The sequence below is a fragment of the Tursiops truncatus genome, chromosome 15 (genome assembly GCF_011762595.2).
Source record: "Tursiops truncatus isolate mTurTru1 chromosome 15, mTurTru1.mat.Y, whole genome shotgun sequence".
Classification (NCBI taxonomy): Eukaryota; Metazoa; Chordata; class Mammalia; order Artiodactyla; family Delphinidae; genus Tursiops; species Tursiops truncatus.
Genome location: NC_047048.1, coordinates 70,254,151 through 70,274,390, shown reverse-complemented (window position 1 = coordinate 70,274,390; position 20,240 = coordinate 70,254,151). Strand labels below are relative to the sequence as shown.

General features: G+C 49.4%; 1 protein-coding gene across 1 annotated transcript in view; it reads right to left on the bottom strand.

Annotated features, from left to right (window-relative positions):
• The window catches only part of TOX2 (TOX high mobility group box family member 2), a 131,532-nt gene extending 112,006 nt beyond the window's left edge, over positions 1 to 19,526 (bottom strand). The window contains exon 1 of the mRNA XM_019944049.3: positions 19,392 to 19,526. Within this exon, the coding sequence (XP_019799608.2) occupies positions 19,392 to 19,490 (99 nt within the window). The 5' untranslated portion in view covers positions 19,491 to 19,526. The remainder of the gene's footprint in view (positions 1 to 19,391) is intronic.
• Between the last annotated feature and the right edge of the window lie 714 nt (positions 19,527 to 20,240).

The window sequence follows — 20,240 nt, the reverse complement described above, 5'->3', positions numbered from 1 at the left end:
CTCAGCCTGTTGCCGAGGAGGGAAGCGGTTCACCTTTTGCTAATCACCCTAATTCATTTTTTATTACTAACTTTCCTGTTTTCTATTTGCCGTCTCATTGAAGATATTACCAAAGGCATTTAAACAGCATCAGACCGTACCACAATGGCAAACATAACTCTTTTTATTGAAATCTGCATTAATATACATATAATTCCCTGATCACAAAGACCTCACGGTGCACATGCTAGACCCCAAGTGAAGGCGGGTTTGGCAAGAGGCATATACACGATGGAAGGTTTTTCAAAAGACAATCAACTCTGCCAGGAGGGTGCGGTAAGGTGGGTGCTTTGGGGACTTCCCTGGTGGTGCAGTGGTTAAAACTCCGCGCTTCCACTGCAGGGGGGCACGGGTTCAATCCCTGGTCAGGGAACTAAGATCCCACATGCCGCGCGGTGCAGCCAGAAAAAAAAAAAAATGGGTGCTTTCTCGTGCTGTTGGTGGAAAGTGGATAATCCTTCTGACATGATGCCCTGAATCAAGAGCCATAAAAGCGCTCGCTGCTTTGAGCCAGAAGGTCTACTTGGGCCGTGGCCAACAGCCTAGTCTTGGCCTTGACACCCCCTCTCTAGCACACCCCACGGCCAACCCGTCCCCACATCGCATACGTTCCACCTCCTAACATCTTCCATATCCCTCTACTTCTCCCCATTCTCATCCCACCAGTACAGTCCAAGCCAGAGGGGGGTCCAAGAGAACTTTGTGCAATGACGGGAATGTTCTATATGCACGCTGCCCAACGGGGGCTATAAAACACTTGAAATATGGCTGGTGTGACGAGGAACTACATTTTATTCCATTTTACTTTAAATTTCAATAGCTGCATGTAACTAGTGGCTACCATATTGGAAAGTGTATCCCCCAAGCCGTCACCAGTCCTCTTCTAAACGATAGTAATCACCTCCCCACTGTCTACTTGCATCCATTCTTGCCCCCATCCATTGTTTTCCCCTTAAGACGGCCACAAAGATTCTTCTCAAATGCAACACACCTCAACTGTCACCACCTTTGAGACAAAGTCCAACCTCGCAGACACAGCCTTCGAGGCCCCGTCTCTGGGACAGAGAATACTCCAGTTATCAGGGAGCCTATGGTGTGCCAGGTGCTGGGTACAGGGGCGGGCAGCAGGCAGCAAAGGCCACCCAGAGGGGGTAGCACTTGAGCAGAAACTTAAAAATGTAGGAGCCTGCCAGGTAGGTCAGGAATGCCAAGACCAGAGGCAGAGCAGCGAGAACTGCTCTGAGCGACATCCATGAGCCACCAGCCAAGAGTCAGCCCTTGTGAAGCTGATAATTTAGTGGGACATAAACAATAAAAAGAACGAATAAGTACATTACACACTGTGAGAAGGGGAAAGAAAAAGATGGGTAAGGGGTTTCTGGGGGACTGGGGTGGAGGGGAGACGTCTGCAGCATTAAATAGTAAGGAAGGAAAGTGCTCAAGTAAACCCTGTTCTTGAGTCTGTGTGGTAGGACAGTAGCGGGTGATTTCCCCAACTTTTTGGCAGGGAACACAGTCTTCAAAATTTACAGTTTAATAAGAAAAAGGGGTGATAACTTCAGGAGAGAAGTGACCAAAAAGTCCTACTTGCCCAACAGAAGCATTCCCACAGGCTAGAGAGAGATTTCCTTATCTCCGAAGGTCAGGCCAACTGTGCCCCAGATACCCCAACCCAACCAACCAGGAGTGACACCTCCCTCCTGAAAATGGCAAGGTCACTACCCACAGGGAGATGGGAAGTGGACAAAACAGGGGGCTGAGGTCTGCCAGCTCTGCCCCCAGAGAGTCAAGCATTGATGAAAAATCCTAAGGGTTTCGACCACCAACCCTCTTGACTGCCATTCCGACTTTCTTCCTTGGGCTCTGTCGTTACAATGGGAACTCACATTTATTAACAACATCTGCAAGGCCCACACACTGTGTCTCTCACATTTATGTGTTTAATCCTCTCGGCAACAATGTACAAATATGACAAGTGAGGCCCAGAGAGGGTAAGCGAATTATTCTTGGAAACACAGCCTGGGATATGTTATGGTGGCCATCTCTGGAAAGTATAACCACCACACTGATTCATTCTTTCTTTTTATTGAGCACCTACTACATAGCAGACACCACGCTAAGGTGCCAGGGACTAGGGAGTGAAGAGAACAAGCATGATGCCACTGGTTGGAAAGCTTACTGTCCTCAAGGTGGAACAGACACTCAAGTCATATCATAGATACGTCATGCAAGGCGGAAAATACACTGGAGGCTGAGATAGAGAATAACAGGGTAACTGCGTAGATTAGGGGGGTCGGAGTCTTGGAGGAGGTGAGGATAAAGCTGAGACCTGAAGGGTAAACAGGAGCCAGCCTTGTGCAGAATGAAGACAAGGACATTCCAGACCAAGGGAACAGCATATGCAAGGCCCCTCAAGCAAAAAAGACCATGCGGGTGGAGGTGTCTGGGGAAAAGCAAGAAGGGTGGGGTAGTGAGAATAGAGTCAATGGAGGCTGGCTTTGCTCCCCACCGTATCCCCAGCACAAAGCCTGGGGCCTTGGACAGAGCAGCTGGGAGTGAGGCTGGAAAAGCAGGCAGGGGCTAGATCACACCGGGATGTCTGCGCCAGAAAAGGCATTTGATGTTACCTACACACCAGGGGAAGCATTGGAAGGTTTTAAGCAGAGGTCTGATTTCAGTTGGGCAGAGTTCACCAAGCCACAACAGAGACCCATGAGGGATTCTGCCCAGAGAAATGACAGGATCTAATTTACACATCAGACGGCGCTCCATCACGGTCGGCATGGTTCCTCAGCTCATTGTGATGTGTGACTTGTGGTCACTGGATAGTGAATGTCCCCAAAAGCTAAGTGCCCCCAGCTTGTATGTGGGCAGTGGCCATGTTTCAGGAAAGCAAGACAAAGCAGCAAGTGACAGGACATGTTGACAGAGCATCGGACAGACTCAAGGCTGTCAGCAGAGGGAATATTGTCCCAAAGACGCCACAACAGGGTGGTGGCTTATTGTTAACGTGGAGTCTTTAGGAAAACACAATTATGTGCTTCACTGATACTATAAGACATAATCCAAGACAGCACGCAAACATTTAGCGATCGATCCACAAGACAAGTAAAAGGACTAACACAAGAGCCAGTGGAGGAAATGCTTGCACTGCACAGGTGGGAGGCCAGGCCCTGCAGGTTTGGTTATTTTTTCTCTTTGTCTCATTTAAAATCAAAGTTTGGCTCTTAGGCACCCATAGAGAGTTTTGGAAAGGGAATTAAAATTAAGTATCCCAGATGCTTAAACACACATTATTATCTCATTTAATTTCATCAACAGGCAAGCACAGTTAATCCCATTTTGCAGATGAGGAAACTGAGGCCCAGAGATAATAAGTAGCTTTCCAAATGGCCTTGTTCCCCTCTCTAGCCACATCTCTTGACACTCTTGGCCCCTTCGATGGCTTTGCATGTGCTGTTCCTTCTACCTGGAATGCTTTTCCCTATCTTCTTCATATGGCCAATTTCACCTTCAAGCACAGGCCAGGTGTCCCCTCGTCAGAGAAAACTTCCCTAACTCCCCCGCTGCCTGGCCTGGTGGTCTCACACCCATTTGGAATTGTTTCTTTCTGCCTGTCTCTCTAATATATTAGACTGTGGCTTCTCAAGGACAAGGACCAGGTCTTCATCTCCTTTCCATGCCTGGCATAAGCCTCCAAGCCCTGCATACAGCAGGCGGTGAATGTTCTTTGCACGGCTGAATGAATGAATGAGTAAATGAATTAACTCTTAATAAGTTTCAAAGCCAGAATTTGATCCCAGGCCAATATGACTCCAAAGCATATCTCTTGGCCAGAGTGTGAGTGTGTCTTATATAATCAATCAGAAAACGTACACAAGCATGGGATACATTTCAAAACATACCAAGGGCTCCATTCATCCCTCCAAAACAACTGCTGAAAAGCGCCATACCTCAGGGGAAAATAGGATGGCAAATATGGACAAAGGGTTAACCAAACCCTTTTCCCTTTTGCAAAAGCATTGCAGCTTTTTTAACTGTCTGGCATAACTCCCTTGGAAACCTGATGTAGGCAGGATGCTAACTATATTACTAGGTAACTCTGCTTGTGGTAAAATGACCCTTGATTGGTAAGTTGCATCTGGACTGGAAGGAACTATAAATAAGTTATAAATACATTACAAAGATTTGATAAAGAAGCCATAGTTAAAGATGCCCTGAGTGTAGTGACTCTTGTAACTGACATGCCCCTTGCAGGGACCCTTGATGTGGATACTATGGAATTGTTACAAGAGATGTTCCTTTGGGAACTAAAGCTTCTAAGTCAGGGTGGCTTCCAAACCCACCCATTGTGGGTCTCGCTCCCTTGCATCTTTACCAAAACCTGGCAGGGCGGGGGCTGACAAAGAGAAGAGCTGCTGGCCACCTCTGTGGGCTCCCGCAGAGCCCACTGCTAGAAGTACTCCCACAGAAGAGGGACAGATCATGTGCCCTGCTGGCAAGAGGTGGTTCCTGTCCCAAGTCCTTCAAGGAGACGGGTACCAAGGGTAACCTGTGTGAGTCTTGTGAGTCTGAATGTTTAATTGAACTTTAAAGGGTTCCTGTGAGAGCTTCAATGAGAAAGAAGAGAACTGATACAGAGGAGAAACGAGACCACCCCAACCAGAAACGCCACTACACTTAATTCTGAACTCAAAAGCTCCTTAGACCTCCAATGTATAAAAAGACATAAAAACCTGGGATGACATCTATGCTCACTGTCCTTCGAGGGCCCAGCTGACCTGAACAGCACCTGGCACCAGGAATGAGGGAGGGAACGACCTACCTGATCTCCCAGAGGCCTCACCACAAACCTGAGATGCAAATGCAATTATGTGAGATAACTGAGGCTCAGAGAGGTTAAGTGACAGGTCCAAAGTCACACAGCTTGTAAGTGACAGGATATGAACCCAGGCACTTCCATAGAACTCAAAAGTTATATTTGAATCCACTATCTGGGTTTGTATAAAATTAACTTACAGCTCTGGTGGACATATAGAACAGAGAATGCATAGGGGTGGGGTGGGGTAAAGAGACCTCCTTAAATAATGTAGGTAGCACCCAACAGGCACTCGTTAAATCTTCGCAGAATAAATGAGCAAAAAGAAAGGCCCCGGGTCCACCTTCCACATTATCAAGTTCAGTTCGAGTCAAAACATAGCAGTGCGGAACAATAAAATTTATGCATGAGATTGACCCTGGGTTATACTACTGAGTTGGATTCATTTCCAACAGGTTTCTATATCATTCCTACAAATTAGGCCCAACTCCGACATAAGCACATTTGAATTAGCTCTAATGTGAAGGCATTCTATTACCAAATGATGTTCGAAGTTGAAAACCAAGGCAGAAGGCCCAGCTGGGAACCGCCTAGCCCCCAGAATAGGCAATGCATCAACAGTAAAAACAAGGGGTGGGCTGGTCCATTCTTGCATCCCTGCAGAGGGTAAGAGCTCCAGCGGGCACTACAGAGGCTGCAGGAGCAGGGAGGGCATAGGCCAAACTCCAGCTCTGCCAACCAGCTCCTCTGCTGCCCTTTGTAACCTGACCTATTTGCATCTCAGTCTTCTCAGCGACACGATGGGGACACATGTGCCTAGCATAGTTCTTACGAAGATTCAGCGAGATGATATGAGTGCGTGAGCCTGACATGCAGTAAATGCTCAGAGAATAATTTGTGTTTATTTCTACCCTACTTTTCTCCATAAAACAGCACAAATTTTACAAATAAAAATCTGTGAGGGGGGCTTTTTGTTCAAGATGATGGGTAGAACACATACTTTTTCCTCTCCCCTCTTCTAAACCCCACCAGAATGACAAAAAAGGGGAGGTAGATACACCCACATCTTCATAATTCATATGTACACACACACATATATTCATAATTCAGATAGGGAGATGAAAACTGAATAACTCCAAAAGAGCCCATAAGAAAACAAGAAAGGGCTGGGCACCAGAATCATTGAGAGGGTGCTGGAAAGGAAGAAGTCGAAGAGACAGACTGACAGTGAAATCTATCAGTTCTAAGGCACCAGCACACCAACACAAGACCTCCAGAAAAGCTATTTTCCTAACTGAACCCCAGAAAATCCCAAAGCAGGGGCAGCAGGGGCTGAAAGCCCTGGGCAGGGGGAGGTGACTTGACCTTTGTGTTAGTCTACAGTCCTCAGAGAAGCTGACTGTTGGTTTTGCCCTGAGGCTAAAGCCAGGAAGAAGAACTCTTTAATTAAATGAGAAATCTGTCTCAGGGATTCCCCCACCATGGATGGACATGATGCAGGAAAAACAAAGTGCACCAGTGCCCACGGGTAACTGCTGGCTGATAAGAGAAACAGATGTCCCCAACCTCAAGTGAGCTGGTCCCATGCTCTAGTAGAAGTCTCCAGCTTTAAGTGTCTACACACAGGCCCCACCCAGGGCACCGAAAATCGACATTCACATTGCCTACCCACATGTTCGTGGCTTTCACAGACATTGAGGGAACTTACAACGACAGAACAGATCAATCTGGACCCTTGTTCACAAAAAAACATCAACCAAGAATCACCAGGCGTTTGTAGAAAACATCAGCATAAAAGAGAGACCAGGAAGTGAACCAAAGACCTAACCAGCAAGAAAACAGAGTCAATGCAGCAAACAGAAGATAACTTTTAAAAAAAACTGAAACATTATCTTCAAAAAGATTCAAGACATTCCCACATCCATAAAAAAAAGAATGGGCTACTAGAACATAAGCCCAATCAAGAAACAATACAGAATCCTGAGAAATGAAAAAGTGATTACAGAAATAGAAACAATAAACTCATTAGAAGTACTGACTGAAGAATGGTTAGGCCTGGAAGTATACCCACCACACTCCCCTCAGTGGTTAGCCCTGGGGAGCAGGGCTGAGAGGGCAGTGGGGAAAATGAAAGAGAATGAGAGGGGCCTCTACTTTTTTTATTCTAATATATTTCTGTTTATTTTATAGAGAATAAAAACATTAAAAAAAAAAAAAGAAGAAGAATGGCAGGACTCAAGACAAAGGGGGAAATGATAGAAGAATGAAATGAAATTGGGAGTGAGTTAATGAGCAAAAGATGTCCCATGAAGGCTTCCCTGGTGGCGCAGTGGTTAAGAATCCACCTGCCAATAAGTGGTGCTGGGAAAACTGGACAGCTACACGGAAAAGAATGAAATTAGAACACTCCCTAACACCATACACAAAAATAAACTCAAAATGGATTAGAGACCTAAATGTAAGACCAGACACTATAAAACTCTTAGGAAAACAAAGGAAGAACACTCTATGACATAAATCACACAAGATCCTTTTTGACCCACCTCCTAGAGAAATGGAAATAAAAACAAAAATAAACAAATGGGACCTAATGAAACTTCAAAGCTTTTGCACAGCAAAGGAAACCATAAACAAAATGAAAAGACAACCCTCAGAATGGGAGAAAATATTTGCAAATGAAGCAACTGACAAAGGATTAATCTCCAAACTTTACAAGCAGCTCATGCAGCTCAATATCAAAAAACCAAACAACCCAATCCAAAAATGGGCAGAAGAACTAAATAGACATTTCTCCAAAGAAGATATACAGATTGCCAACAAACACATGAAAGAATGCTCAACGTCACTAATCATTAGAGAAATGCAAGTCAAAACTACAATGAGGTATCACCTCACACCAGTCAGAATTGCCATCATCAAAAAATCTACAAACAATAAATGCTGGAGAGGGTGTGGAGAAAAGGGCACCCTCCTGCACTGTTGGTAGGAATGTAAATTGATACAGCCACTATGGAGAACAGCATGGAGGTTCCTTTGAAAACTAAAAATAGAACTACCATATGACCCAGTAATCCCACACTACTGGGCATATACCCTGAGAAAACCATAATTCAAAAAGAGTCAAAAAAAAAAAAAAAAAAAAAGAGTCATGTACCACAATGTTCATTGCATCACTATTTACAATAGCCAGGACATGGAAGCAACCTAAGTGTCCATCAACAGATGAATAGATAAAGAAGATGTGGCACATATATACAATGGAATATTACTCAGCCATAAAAAGAAACGAAATTGAGTTATTTGTAGTGAGGTGGATGGACCTAGAATCTGTCATACAGAGTGAAGTAAGTCAGAAAGAGAAAAACAAATACTGTATGCTAACACACATATATGGAATCTAAAAAAAAAAAAAAAAAGGTTATGAAGAACCTAGGGGCAGGACAGGAATAAAGACGCACATGTAGAGAATGGACCTGAGGACATGGGGAGGGGGAAGGGTAAACTGGGACGGGACAAAGTGAGAGTGGCATGGACTTATAGATACTACCAAATGTAAAATAGATAGCTAATGGGAAGTAGCCACATAGCACAGGGAGATCAGCTCGATGCTTTGTGACCACCTAGAGGGGTGAGATAGGGAGGGTGGGAGGGAGACGCAAGAGGGAGGAGATATGGGGATATAGGTATATGTACAGCTGATTCACTTTGTTATAAAGCAGAAACTAACACCCCATTGTAAAGCAATTATACTCCAATAAAGATGTTACCAAAAAAAAAAAAAAAAGAATCTGCCTGCTATGCAGGGGACACGGGTTCAAGCCCTGGTCTGGGAAGATCACACATGCTGCACAGCAACTAAGCCCGTGCGCCACAACTACTGAGCCTGCACTCTAGAGCCCACGAGCCACAACTGCTGAGCCTGCACTCTAGAGCCGCGTGCCACAAGTATTGAAGCCCGCGCGCCTAGAGCCCGCGCTCCACAACAGAAGCCACCGCAATGAGAAGTCCGCGCACCACACGAAGAGTAGCCCCCGCTCACCTCAATTAGAGAAAGCCCGCGTGCAGCAACGAAGACCCAACTCAGCCATAAATAAATAAATAAAAATTAAAAGAAAAAAAGATGTCCCATGATATCCTATATCATGCCTACAAGTGACACAGGCATTTGCCTCTGAGCTTCCTGGTTGCTCAGAAAAGCTGAAAGATTGATAAAGGGACCACCATGGATGCTGACCTACCCTGAGGTGGAGGCAGGGCAAAGAGGCTCTTGAAGAATGTGACAGGACTCCAGTCCAAAGAGAAAGCCACGGTCCCCTGCCCAGATGTGACTGACTCAGGCATGGCCCAGAAACTCCTCAGAAATCAATGTGGAGTCCTCCCTACCACACGGGAAAATGTGCGACATCTCAGAGCAAGAACTCTGGAATCCTACCTAGGAATGTGTAAGAGAATCTCCTTGGGCCCCAGAAAATTCCATTAGTTATCATTTTTCTTCACTCGGACCTAAGAAGCAGTTATCTCCCAGCTCTCCCTCACAGCATGAAGCAACGAAGAATCTAGTAAGTGACTCAAAAGTCTCTAAAATTTAATCATCAATATGCTGACCCTTGATTTCTTGGGAAACAAGAAGAAGGTGAGTTTTCTCCCCCAAATGCAGCTCCGTGAAATGGACACTGTGGTGCTTCCCTTTCCACCCATTCATTCCCTAACTTCTGGGCTCACAGCTATACCCTGTGGGGGCCACTGAAGCCAGTGACCAGAGGATGCAAGAATCAAAGGAATGGGCGGCCCCCTTGCCTCAGTTTGAGACAGACTGGAGTCCAGTTCCAAAGGTCCCTGTGGGATGCTTTCATCATTAACTGTATCCCAGGCCAGCATCTCCCTCTGCCCAACCATGCTTCCATTACTCCCTTCAAGGTGCACCTCCTCAGAACTTCCCCCCAGATACACCTTCCTTCCACAGGCAACTCTCCACATCAGAGTCTATTTCCAGGGAGTCCAATGTAAGATTCTCTCCAAGGTGAAGGAGACGCTCCCCATGACCCACGGGGGTCCTGAAAAAGGCAGGAGTCTCTGGGACAACTGACCACGTCCAAGTTAGGGCTACATGCCCCCGGCCAGCAGTACCTCCTTACTGTTCCAGGCCAAGGAGGGAAAATCCTCCCATATTCTAGACGAGAGCTGGGCTCTCTACGTGTGCTTCCCAGGCCAGCAGCAGTGGCATCAGCAGCTTGTTGGCACTGCACAGTTTCAACTCCTCCCCAGACCTACTGAATCAGAACTTCTGGGGGTGGCACCAGCATTCTGTGTTTTAACTGCCCTCCGGGTGATTCTGTTGCACTGAAGTCTGAGGAGCAGAGCATCCCTGGCTACTGGGGGAAACCAAACACAAGTCATTAAACTTTCCCAGAGCAGAATGTAAGCTGGTGAAGCCACTATGGAAAACAGTATGAAGGTTACTTTAAAAACTAAAATAGTGTTACCATATGATCCAGCAATCCCACTCCTGGGTAAATATCTGGAAAAGACGAAAACTCTAATGCAAAAAGATACATGCACCCCAATGTTCACAGCAGCATTATTTACAGAAGCCAAGACAATGGAAGCAGGCTAAATGTCCGACAACAGGTGAATGGATAAAGAAAATGTGGTGTGTGTGTGTGTGTGTGTGTGTGTGTGTGTGTGTGTGTGTGTGTGTGTGTGTGTGTATACATATATAATGGAATATTACTCAGCCATAAAAAAGAATGAAATATTTCCATTTGCAGCAACGTGGACGGACCTAGAGAATATCATACTAAGTGAAGTAAGTCAGACAGAGAAAGATAAGTATTATATGTATATATTATATGTATATGAAATATATGTAATATATGTAATATTATATGTATATATATATATATATTCATATCTGGAATCTAAAAAATAATACAAATCAACTTATTTACAAAACAGAAACAGACTCACAGACATAGAAAACAAACTTATGGTTACCAAAGAGGAAGGGGGAGGAGGGATAAATGAGGAGTATGGGATTAAGAGATACACGCTACTACATATAAAACAGATAAACAACAAGGATTTACTGTATGGCACAGGGAACTATATTCAGTATCTTGTAATAACCTATAATGGAAAAGAATCTGAAAAAAAAAATATATATATATACATATAAAACTAGATCACTTTGTTGTACACCTGAAACAAAAACAATATTGTAAATCAACTATACTGCAGTAAAAAAATAGGATGCCTACTTATGATAAACCCCAGTTTCATACAAGTGAAGGATATTTTGTAGGCATTTATAATAATATTAAACTCTCCACCAAAAAACAGACAAACAAAAGACCAAAAAACTTTCCCACAGCAGAAGACCAAGAGATAGTGACTGACAATGGTCTGGATCCAGCATCATGAAACATTCCATACTCTGAACCATAATTCTGGCTCCAAGGCACCTTTCTACTTAAAATCCAACCAGCTGGGATGCGACCCTCCCTCCTCCCTCCGTATAACGATTCCTGCTGTCATCCCTCTGCAGGCAGCACTCCCTGACTTAGGCTGACAGTATCCCCAAATCCCCTCCAAGCCACCTTGCAACGGGTGCCCCTCTGCCTAGAACGCCTTCCCACCACTCTGCATGCCCCCCATGTGGCCTGCTTGGTGTTCCCTGTAAGACTCTGCCATGTGCAGCCTTCCCACACCTCTGACACTATCACTTGCCCAGACAATTATATATTTAATTATGACTCTGCGCCTTTCGAGCCAGTATATTCCACACAGCCTTTCATCTAGGAAAGCCGAGTTTCCTATTGAGTCCCTGCACCTTCAGGACAGGGCTGAATCCCCTAGCACACAGTAGGCACTCATTAAAACCTGCTGAACATCTGAAAAACCCAGCAGGAAACAGGTCATTACGCACTGAAAAGCCACAACCTTGCTGCTCATTCTAGCAGGCACCAGAAATCGCAACTGTACAGTAGCAAGTTTAAGCATCAGGGTAATTGAACAAAATTTATTATCCCGTGTTATACAACATGTTTTCACTAAGATATAAAATTACAGTTTACCACGACTCATTAAGTTAATAATTACTTACCACATGTTTTTACTGCTGCTCCCAAACCATGCTGAAAAATCACTATGTAGGTTTTTTTGGTCCGTGTAAATAAACAAACAGGATAACTGTCAACCACATGGATACAGGATTTGCTGACAAGGAGACACAGGACTAAAATACCGAACGGGAAGCACGAGCCCCAAAGCTCTGCCACTCTCATCACCATCATCTCCTAGTTTATCTGTACCACACTTTCCAGATTAGTGGTTCTCAAACAGGGGTGATTTTGCCTCCCCACCCAGGGAATACTTAGCAAAGTCTGGGAACATTTTTGATTGTCGTGACTAGAGTGTGGGGTGCTACTAGCATCCGGCTGGTAAAGGCCAGGGATGACGCTCCACATCCTATAATGCATGGAACAACCCCCAAGACAAGGAACTGTCAGGTCCAAAATGTCAATATTGCTGAGGCTGGGAAACACTGTTCTACATTAGAGGGAACTTCCATGTCTGTTACTTTAATCTGAGCTTCACAGCTACAATATGAGGAACGCATCACTGTCCCCTTGTACAGATGAGAAAACTGGAGCAGTTGAATCATGTGCACAAGGTCAGCGGCCCATGCCGATGCACGGTGCAGCTGCAGTCTGAACCAGTCTTCTCTGCCTCCTAAACCCACCTCCCCTCCCACACAGATTCAAGAAGGAAAAAGAAAGATGCAAAGGAAGTGAGCAGCTCCTTGTCTGTCCAGAATGCTGCGCAGAGACCTCTTCAAACCCTAGGCCCAGGAAAATCAGATCCAGAGACCAAGGCATGGAAAGGCCTGTTGTTAGGAAGACACTTCCCCCAGCAGCCAGTGCTGAAACTAGATTCCTCTTGCATTTTAACTTTCAGTTGTGCTGCTCTTTGTGAATAGAAATGAAAGCACTTCCTGCTGGGGCTGAGTCCCTTACAGGCAGGATTTCCAGCTCTGATGGCAACCTTGTGGAGGAGGTGTTGATGTGCCCATTTTCCAGATGCAGAGACTGAGGCACAGGGAGGTGAAATAACTTGCCTGCACTGAAGATGGTAAGGTAATGTTCAAACCGAGGTCTGCCAGGTCCCAGAATTTACACTGCCTTCCTAACCTGAGACCAGCGCTGGGAAATCCAGAGAAGCAAAATAGACGCCCTACAGAATCACACGGAGCTGGCAGCCACCCTGCAGGGCGATCCTTGGGATGCGGGTGAGGCTCTTCCCAGTTTACTGGCTGCTCTCCATGCTGGGCTCTGCTCCCTGGGCCCACTCAGGGAAGTTCTTCTAGGAATGTCAGGTCAACCAAAAGACTCTTGGCCCCTGCCCTGCCCTGCTCTGGACACGATGTGCTCACCGCAAAGTCTTCGGATTATAAGAGCCAAACAGATGCTAAGTTCCTCAAGCCACAGGGAACAACAGGCCAGCCCTGAATTTGTTCATTCGGCAAATATTTACTGAGCACCTATGTGCCAGGCAAGCTCTGGGAATACAAAAGAGACAGACACGGTGGTTACTACCCTCTGATGCATATGAGGGCCTATCTCTTCAAAAAGCATCATCCCGGGCTTCCCTGGTGGCGCAGTGGTTGAGAGTCCGCCTGCCGATGCAGGGGACGCGGGTTCGTGCCCCGGTCTGGGAAGATCCCACGTGCTGTGGAGCGGCTGGGCCCGTGAGCCATGGCCGCTGAGCCTGCACATCCGGAGCCTGTACTCCGCAACAGGAGAGGCCACAGCAGTGAGAGGCCCGCATACCGCAAAACAAAACAAAACAAAACAAAAAGCATCATCCTCATCCTTGCCGGTGCACCACACTCTACAGTTATAAAGGGCATGCCCCAGACTTTATTTCGTTATATTTCCACACCATAGCTCCCCATCTCATGAGGCTAATGGTCACTAATGTGCTCTCCCTTTGCACAGAGGGAAACAGAGGCCCAGAGAAAAGCACTGTCATGCTCAAGGTCACCCAGCAGACTGGGGGGTGGGGTGGGGCGGGGAGGGGCTGCGTCAGGCCTGGGCTGCTGCTCCTGACATTGGTAAGGTACGGAAGTGTGGTCCTCGAGGAGCCTCTGGGACACACTGGGGGAGGGCTATAGGGAGCACCTTTAGACAGAAAGTAAAAAATCTTCCTAACAGAGACAGAGGCACCCTTCCAGAGCTCCCCCAGGGCCAGGGCTCCTTCCCCAGGACCCATCCACAGCCACCTGTGCCCCAGCAGAAAGATGCTGCGGGGACCTCATCTACTAGGGTTGCTGAGCGGGTGTCTCATATCTCAAGTCTGGGTGAGGTGGGACCAGCAACTTCTACTTCATAGATTTTCACCATAAGGAGCCTGCAATCATTCACTAACCGAGCTTTTCTAGATCCCATCCAGGGGCAAGATGCTGCGCCCAGAGCTGTGTGGGTGGAGAGTTGAATCACTCACCCGCCAGCACAATTTCCTGAGTAATTATGGGTCAGGCACTGTGCCAGGTGCTGGGCATGGTTCCTGCCTGGTGGGAGCCCACAAAAGCCTGTATACAAACAACCAAATCGCTGCTGTATAAAGTGTGGTCTCCAGAGCCGCAGCAGCATGGATGGGCGCTCATCAGAGAGGCAGACCCTCAGGACCCCAGCACACATCAGCTGAATCAGAATCTCAGGGCAGGAACGGATGCCTAGGAATCTGTTTTTGTTTCAAATCTTACCAGAGGATGCTTAATGGGTACATAAATTTGAGACCTACTGATCTAGACCACAAGGCCTTCCCCAACCTCCCTACTTAAAACTGCAAACCAGCGCCTGGACCTAATGTCCTTAACCCTCTTCCCTGATTCATATTTCTCCATAGTTGTAATGATGGCATCAGTCACAATACCATATCTACCTCACCCATATATTTACGCCTTTCCATGCTGACGTGTAAGCTCCAGAGGGTAGCAATATGTGTCACTTTGCTTCACTGCTATACCATCAGTTGCCTAGTGCAGTGCCTAGCACAAAGAGGTGCTCGATAACTGTTTGTTGATTGAATGATGGATGACAGAACATGTCAAAACCCATGCAGTTTTGAACCCCAGTTCTTGGGGTGATGGGGCATGCCTGGAGACAGAGAGAAGGTTGTTGGCCATGGAGCACTGCATGGAGAAAGTGCTACCCAGGATGGCCTTGAACACCCTGGGTTCATCCTGGGTTGACCTTGTACCCAGGATGTTTGGACCAGGGATTAAGGATACTTGGAACACAGAGATGCTAAGCCTTTTACTGGAATAGGTCCCAGGTGGTTGACAGCATTGTTATCTAATTAGTAGCTGGCATGTGTCAAGAACTTTCCTATCCTATATCAACTCACTTAACTCTCCCGAACCTCAGAGGTAGACAATGTTGTCCTAAAGAGGATACTGAGGCTCAGAGATATTAAATAATTTGCCCCACTCACAGAAAGCCTTGTATAAGGATGTTCACAGCAGCTTTATTTATAACAGCCCCAACATGGAAACAAACCCAAATGTCCATCGGCGAATAAACAAATCGTGCTATATTCGTACGATGTAATATTACTAAATAAAATAGAAAAAACTATTGACATACACAACATGGATGAATCTTAAGGACACTTCGTTGAGCAAAATGAACCCAAATGCAAAAATGTATATGCTTCATAAGTTCTAAAACTTAAAATAACTTAGTACATTTAAACTGAACTTAAATAAAGCATTGATAATGGAAATTAGATAAGTAGTTTCCTCTAAGGGTAGGGGGTACTGACTGGAAAGGAGCATGAGGGAACTTTCTGGGGTGACAGAAATGTTCTATATCTGGATTGGGATATAACCACACCATATGTGTGGTTATATTTGTCAAAACTCATGGAACAGTACACTTAAAATTTGCATTTTAGGGCTTCCCTGGTGGCGCAGTGGTTGAGAGTCCGCCTGCCGATGCAGGGGACACGGGTTCGTGCCCCGGTCCGGGAAGATCCCACATGCCGCAGAGCGGCTGGGCCCGTGAGCCATGGCCGCTGAGCCTGCGCGTCCGGAGCCTGTGCTCCGCCGCAATGGGAGAGGCCACAGCAGTGAGAGGCCCGCGTACCACACACAAAAAAATTTGCATTTTATTGTATGTAAATCATATCTCAATGAGCTAAAATCATTTGCCCTAGGTCACAAAGCCACAAGCGGAGATTTGAATCCAGGTTTGCCCAATCCCAATGGCCAGTTTCCACTAGTCTGCCATGGTTGAGCAGAAGCCCCAGGCAATGCCCCCAGCCTGATAAAACACCTTGCCAAAACCCTAATGAAGGGACTTCATAGTTACCCTAGAAGGACATCAGGACTCCTAACCCCCAAACCATGGCAGAGGTGTGTGGGGAACACCAGACAAGTGTGAAGCTGGGAGTCCAGGAGCTTGGGTTCAGGCCTCAGCTGTGCTCTTCATTTGCTACGTAACCTATGAGTATACTACTCCATGACTCAGTTTCCCCTTGTGTGAAGGAAGAAGGAGGGGATTAATGGTTCCCAGTAGGGGGCCACAGACAGAGCTACAGGGCCACAAACCCTTATGCTCACCAGGCGCCATTACTACGTAAAATAAGTAATGTGCCTGTTTCATATCTTGTAAGCTATTTTTCAAATGCATGCTAATATTATAGTGATTAATAAACATCTATTTCAAAGCAAAAATGAAACCATAGCAGCTTTGAGTCATTGTGTATCTTCTCAAACAAAAGATACCCAAAGAACAGCCACTGCTCATGACTTTGGTTTAAAGAGGCTGGAATCTCTGTGTTAGAGGATCGCTAAGGGGACAGTCACCAAGGGAACGGTCGCCAAGGGCCCTTCCAGGTCAACTGCCCCATGGCTGTCCAGCATCACTTGGCAAACGCTTGCCCTTGTGTTTCTCAGGCCGTGTGGGGACAAGCCTCTTAACTGGGCTCCAGGGACAGAGCCCCCAGTTGTGCAGGCTGTGTCCTGGTTCTGCAGCCCAGTCTATAGACCCCAATTGTGGTCATGGCTGCATCCTGAGCCTGTTTCCCCTCCAGTTCTGAGAGTGACCAGCCGTAAGGACGGAGCCTCCCCAGTCCCTCAACATCAGCTCCTGGGCACAACTTGCCCCAGCCCCCCGCAACCGCCAGCGCTGAAGGCGACTGCCCCCTGATGATCTGCTACCGACAGGCTTCTGACCCACCGCTCCCTGAGCCAAGTGACTTTCTCTGCCTCACCCTGCCATGAGGCTGAAGGATCGAGAAGCAGATCCCACGTCCAAATGCAATGCCAGACCCTTCTGTCACCTACCTTAGCGGCCCAGCTGCCACCCTCCTCCACCGGGACACACCCTCAGCTCTGGGTCAGGGGTCCTAGTTCACAGGCGGAAACCAGAATCACCAGCTTCTGACTCCCTGATTGGTTCCCTCCCACCAGGGTTTCACACTGGTTCTTGGTGCTGAGTCAGAGCTTTACAGAGCATCAGAATAAAGCAGGGGCCTCGGCTGAGTTCCACCTCCCAAAGGCCCCCTTATGAGACCACCCCACTCTGATGGGGTTTACAGAAACACCACCCCCAAAAGGAGCACTGCAGGCGAGGGGCACCCATGCAACCAAACTCTGAGGCCCAAATCCCCAATCTCACCCCGGCCCCCAAACCAGGAGCTGGAACCTTGCCAACTTCATATTTTAAAAAATAACAAAGCCAAGGGCAGAAGATAGACGAGCTGCCCCAAACCCAACCGTCTTCTCCTTCCTAAAGACTCCACTTGCTACTTCTAATCAATTCTTCCTCCGTCAGATGGAAGCAGCCCGAGAACCGGCCTTCTCTTGAAGACACCATCCCCCTCTTCGGCTTCTAACTTTGCCCGTCACCGGACAAAAGATAATCGCCCCATCCTCTGAGAGACCTCACTTGCCGCCTGCCCCCGGCCCACGCCGCCCCCGGCCCTGAGGGCCCCGGACCCCACCCCAAGCCCCAGACGAACTGCGCAGGGCTCTGCCCCCAGAGTCCAGAAGCCGCTCCCCAAGGCCTGAGGATGCACTCAGCCTGGGCGGCCCCAGGTTCCGCGCGGGGACGCCCCCTCCCCGCAGCATCCCCACAGCAAGAAGCTTGACGAAAAGCCCGTGGGGTGGGGTTAAGGCCCCGGAGGGCCGCCGACCCAGCCACCCGACGCGCACTCACCACACAGTGCCATGGAGCCCGCGCGTCTGCGCCAGGGCCGCGGGGAAACCCACGCGCGCCGTTCAATCCGGGCTCCGAGTGACGAAAAGCCGCGCTCGGCTCCGGCCGGCCCCGGACCAACGCACAGACCCGCGGACGCACGGACCGTCCGGCTTTCTAACTAAGTTCGAAAGTTCCCTCCCGGGCGAGGGAGGAGACGCGCGCTGCGCCGCTGCACCTCAGCGTCCCGGGCTGGGCTCGGCGCGGGGAGCGGGGTCGGTCGCCGCCCGTCCGGGCTTCCAGGCGCGCGAGCTCGCATCGCGCCCGAAGCAGCAGGGCTAGGACCTGCCTGCGGGTGGAGGCGGCGATCTCGGGAAAGAAGGGGTATCCCTCACCGCAGCCCCAGCCGGGAGGGGACAGGCCTCGCTCCCGGGAGGGGACAGGCCTCGCTGGGCTATGGCCAGCTTGCAATCCGAGGCCCCGCCGGGCGGTGACAACCGATTACCAAACGGCCCAATTAGTGCGCTGCGGCGCCGAAAAGTTAAAACGCCCACGCGCGAGTGTGGACGGCCGAGGTGGGGGAGGGGCGATGTGGTGGCCCCCGGGTGTGACCGCGTGTGACTGTGTGGCTGTCAGGGCGATTAGGGTGCCTGAGGTTCCCCGTCCATGGGGTGGCTATGGGTGACAGCGTGCGACTGTCTTGAGTCACTGGGAGCGTGAGCGAGTGACTGTCGGAGCGACTTCTTTGTGTGCCTGTCCCCAGTTGTGACTGCGTGTGACGGCGGATGGGGGCATGGAACGCGGTGTGTGGCGTCGTAGTGTGGGACCGGGTGGCTTGCATGTGGCGGTGTGGCAGAGCAGGTGGGCGAGTGACTGCGTGTGGCTGTGTAGAAATAAATGACTGTCAGGGTGACTTGTGTGGGACGGGAGTGTAAGCAGGATGGCTGTGTGTGTGACAGTGGGTCACTGTGTGTCGGCTTGTGAATGCATGCGAGGCTGTCAGGGGGACGTGGGTGAGTGTGTGTCACTGTGACATCGTGTGAGTGACTGTCGGGGTGACTTCTGCCTGTGATCCCAACAACTCTGGGCGTGAGTGTCACCGCCAAGGGATCGGCGTGAGTGGCATGTGCCCGTCGGCGGGGCTGATGGGTGCGTGTCCCCGCGCGTCGGCACCGCCGGCATCTCCCCGCGTGTGTCCCCGAGAGCGCCCGCGTCCCGAGCCGCTGTGGTACTGCTGCCCGCGCTCCAGCCCGGGGCGCTCTGGCTCGGCTCTGGGTCCGAAGGCGCGGGCAGGCCCCGCCCTCCCGGGCCCCCACCCCGCCCCCGCCTACCTTGCCGCAGTGGTAATAGTCCAGGGGCGCCAGGCTGGCCGGCTCGGCCCCGGGCCGCGCGCCCACGGCGGGCGCCGAGGGGTACAGGCGGACGTCCATGGCGGGCGCGGCGGCGGCGGCGGCGGCTCCCGCGGGTAGTGCCTGGGCGGGCGGCGGGTGGGAGCCAGTGTGCGAGCCAGTGTGCGAGCTAGTGTGGGAGCGCGGGGGGCGGGCCGGGGGCGGCGCCCGGCGGAGCGCCCCGCCCCCGCCCGCCAGCGCGCGCTATTGTTCCGGCCTCGGGCGCCGCGGAGGGCCTGGGGCCCGGACCCGGGTGAGGAGGTTCCTCCCGCGGGCCAGGCAGACGCCGGGTCCCCCGCCTGGCTCTCCGCCTCCGGGGGTTCCGGAGGGTTGCGCGCCGGTCCAGACGGCCCTTTCCCGTCCCGCCTTCCGCCACCAAGGGTGAAGGGAGGGAGAAGCCTGTACGACACCCCTCCCCAGAAGTGGGACACTCCCCGTCGCTGAGCCCTAAATGTGGCGGAAGGGAAGGCACACTTTCGGAGATGGGTGCTGCCTTACCCCGGGGCTGCGGCCTAGAGCCCGAGGCTGACGTTAGGATGTTCTCCCTCCGTGTCCCACTGATCTGAGTCACTGCGAGAGTGGCCCTGGAGGATTGCTGCTTAAATTCTCACTTTACATATGAGGAAACTGAGACAAGGACTTGTGGCGTCGGTAATGGAGTGGGCTCCGCTGCCCCCAGAGGATCTAGGACTGAAACCACCCGGAGAAGGCAGAAGGATCCTTCTCCCTTTAATGACAGAGAGAGGGCCGTAGAAATAGCCAGAAAGTGAAGTTCTGGGGAAGTGTCCAGAA